This window comes from Lathyrus oleraceus, chromosome 1 (assembly GCF_024323335.1).
Source record: "Lathyrus oleraceus cultivar Zhongwan6 chromosome 1, CAAS_Psat_ZW6_1.0, whole genome shotgun sequence".
NCBI classification, from domain to species: Eukaryota; Viridiplantae; Streptophyta; class Magnoliopsida; order Fabales; family Fabaceae; genus Lathyrus; species Lathyrus oleraceus.
The window spans coordinates 325,335,086-325,337,200 of record NC_066579.1 but is presented as its reverse complement, the minus strand read 5'-3'; the positions used below and the strand labels follow the sequence as shown (position 1 = coordinate 325,337,200).

At 34.2% G+C, this 2,115-nt stretch overlaps 1 protein-coding gene across 1 annotated transcript; it reads left to right on the top strand.

Annotated features, from left to right (window-relative positions):
• Positions 1-252: 252 nt before the first annotated feature.
• LOC127115721 (RHOMBOID-like protein 1) lies at positions 253-1,609 on the top strand. The gene is made up of 5 exons (XM_051047189.1): positions 253-278; positions 359-522; positions 598-836; positions 930-1,047; positions 1,309-1,609. The coding sequence occupies exons 2-5, from the start codon at positions 478-480 to the stop codon at positions 1,435-1,437; spliced, it is 531 nt and encodes a 176-aa protein (XP_050903146.1). The 5' UTR covers positions 253-278; positions 359-477; the 3' UTR covers positions 1,438-1,609.
• The last annotated feature ends 506 nt before the right edge of the window (positions 1,610-2,115 follow it).

Genomic DNA, 2,115 nt, shown 5'->3' with positions numbered 1-2,115 from the left:
TATAACATACTGCGCGTTTTGTTATTTCACTCTCTGTTATTTTCGTTCTTTTTCACGTTAGGGTTCTCACTGCTACGATTTTCGCTACTTCTAAGGCGTTCTCCTTCCACCTCTGTTAGATCTACGACGTTTCCGCCTTCTATTAATTCGTTGTTAGCTGTTCGATTTTGACACCATAGGTATTTTTCTAATCTTCATATTACTTGGTTTCTCTTCTGACGTTCGCTATTGTTCATTTTCTAATCTTCAAATTCCTCTTGAGAAGAAATTTGGTTTTGGTAAGGTTCTGGTTATTGGCGTCTGGTTTCTTCTATGTGCCAATTTTGAATATGATAACTGTTTTACTTGCTTTTTTTAGTTCGAATTGGATTGGTGTATGTGATATCGGGTTTGGGAGGAAATTTGCTGTGTGTTTTATTCCTCCATTCAATCATCTACGTTGGTGCATCTGGTGCAATATTCGGCTTACTAGGAGTGATGCTATCAGATCTTTTAACAAATTGGAAAATGCATACTCATAAGGTAAATAAATAGGTTTATAAGTTATTAAGCTCAATGATGGTGTCTAATAGATATATTTTTGTTATTGTTTTGCAGTTTGATGAGATGTTGATTCTTGTTGTGATCATTGTTTTGGACTTAGCTCTTGGAACTTTTCCATTTGGAAGTAATTTTAGTAACATTGGAGGGTTTACATCAGGATTTCTTCTTGGATTTGTCATTTTGACTCGCCGTCAGCATCATTGGCTTAATCTAAACAAGTCTAATACTTCCCAGAAGCAAGAATCTTATCAATATGCGCTTCGGATTATCTCTTTTGTGCTACTTAGTGTTGGGTAGTGTCTCTCTCCTTTTTTTGTTGTTGTTGCTGTTAGGTGAATTACATTGTTATGTACTAGTGTCTCCAATGTGAAAGTGGTTGTTTACAGATTGGTCGGCGGCGGCGTCTTGTTCTTTAAAGGGGTGGACTTGAATGATTACTGCTCTTGGTGCCATTATATAACCTGTGCCCCTCCGAGCTGTAAACCAGGCTACATTTCTTGTGAGGTGAGTGATGCTGCTATGCTACTTCCTTATGTATTTGCTTGATCTATGCAGCTTCTATGAAGCACCGGCATAAAAGTGATTACAACTGATATAACTAATCTTTAGTTCTGTTGACACATTAAAAGAACCAGTTTCGATTCTGCATATATGGTTAATTTATTTGCCAAACAAATTTTCTTATGATGATTTAATGCTTGAAAAGTTCAACAATGAAACTTCAAATGTTACTGATGCTAACATTTTTGTGATGTAATGCTGCAGGATTACCAGATCGGAAACAAACTTAACGTGACATGTTTGAACAATGGAAGAAGTGGCATTTTTTCTCTGTCAAACCGTAACCCTGACGAGCAGGATGAAGAACTATGTTATCGCCTTTGCGATAAATAACCAGACACAGAAATACAACATCTCTTAGGGAGATTTCATTCAATAAACTTATGTATATGATTTGTTCTTACTGCTGCTGCTGACAATAAGAATGAGTCACTGTGGTTGTTGCCATAGTTGTTATCTCGTTATATATATTTCTCCTTGCTATGAAATTACTGCAGGATGTATATTTATAAGTTTGTCTGAAGGAATATTATATCAAATGATTCATATATTAGAAATGATCATAATGAGGGTATTTGGATCAATCCAACCATCCGTGTTGTTAAGAGACATGTAGAACATATTCCAACCAAGAAAAGAAAGAGAACTTAGTGAAAAAGGTACAGGTCAAATGATTTTAATTGTTTTCTTTATTACATGTAAAATGGCTTTTATTACAGCAAATCGAGTCAGTTGCATAAAAAAAAAGGTATAAACACAATTATATGATATTTATGCATAGAAAATGTTAATTCTTGATCTTATACTTCACCTAACTAATTTTATGATATTTTAGGTTCATGCTATTGATATTGAACAAAAAGAGGTTGTTGCTAAGAAGACTGCGGCTAGCAAAAAAAACATACATCTCAGAGATGCTTTTGCTACTTAGTTTTATTTCTTTTTAAGTTATGAATTGGTTGTATATTTAGAATCTTTAGAAGTTAAACGATTATATATCAGTGGATTGTT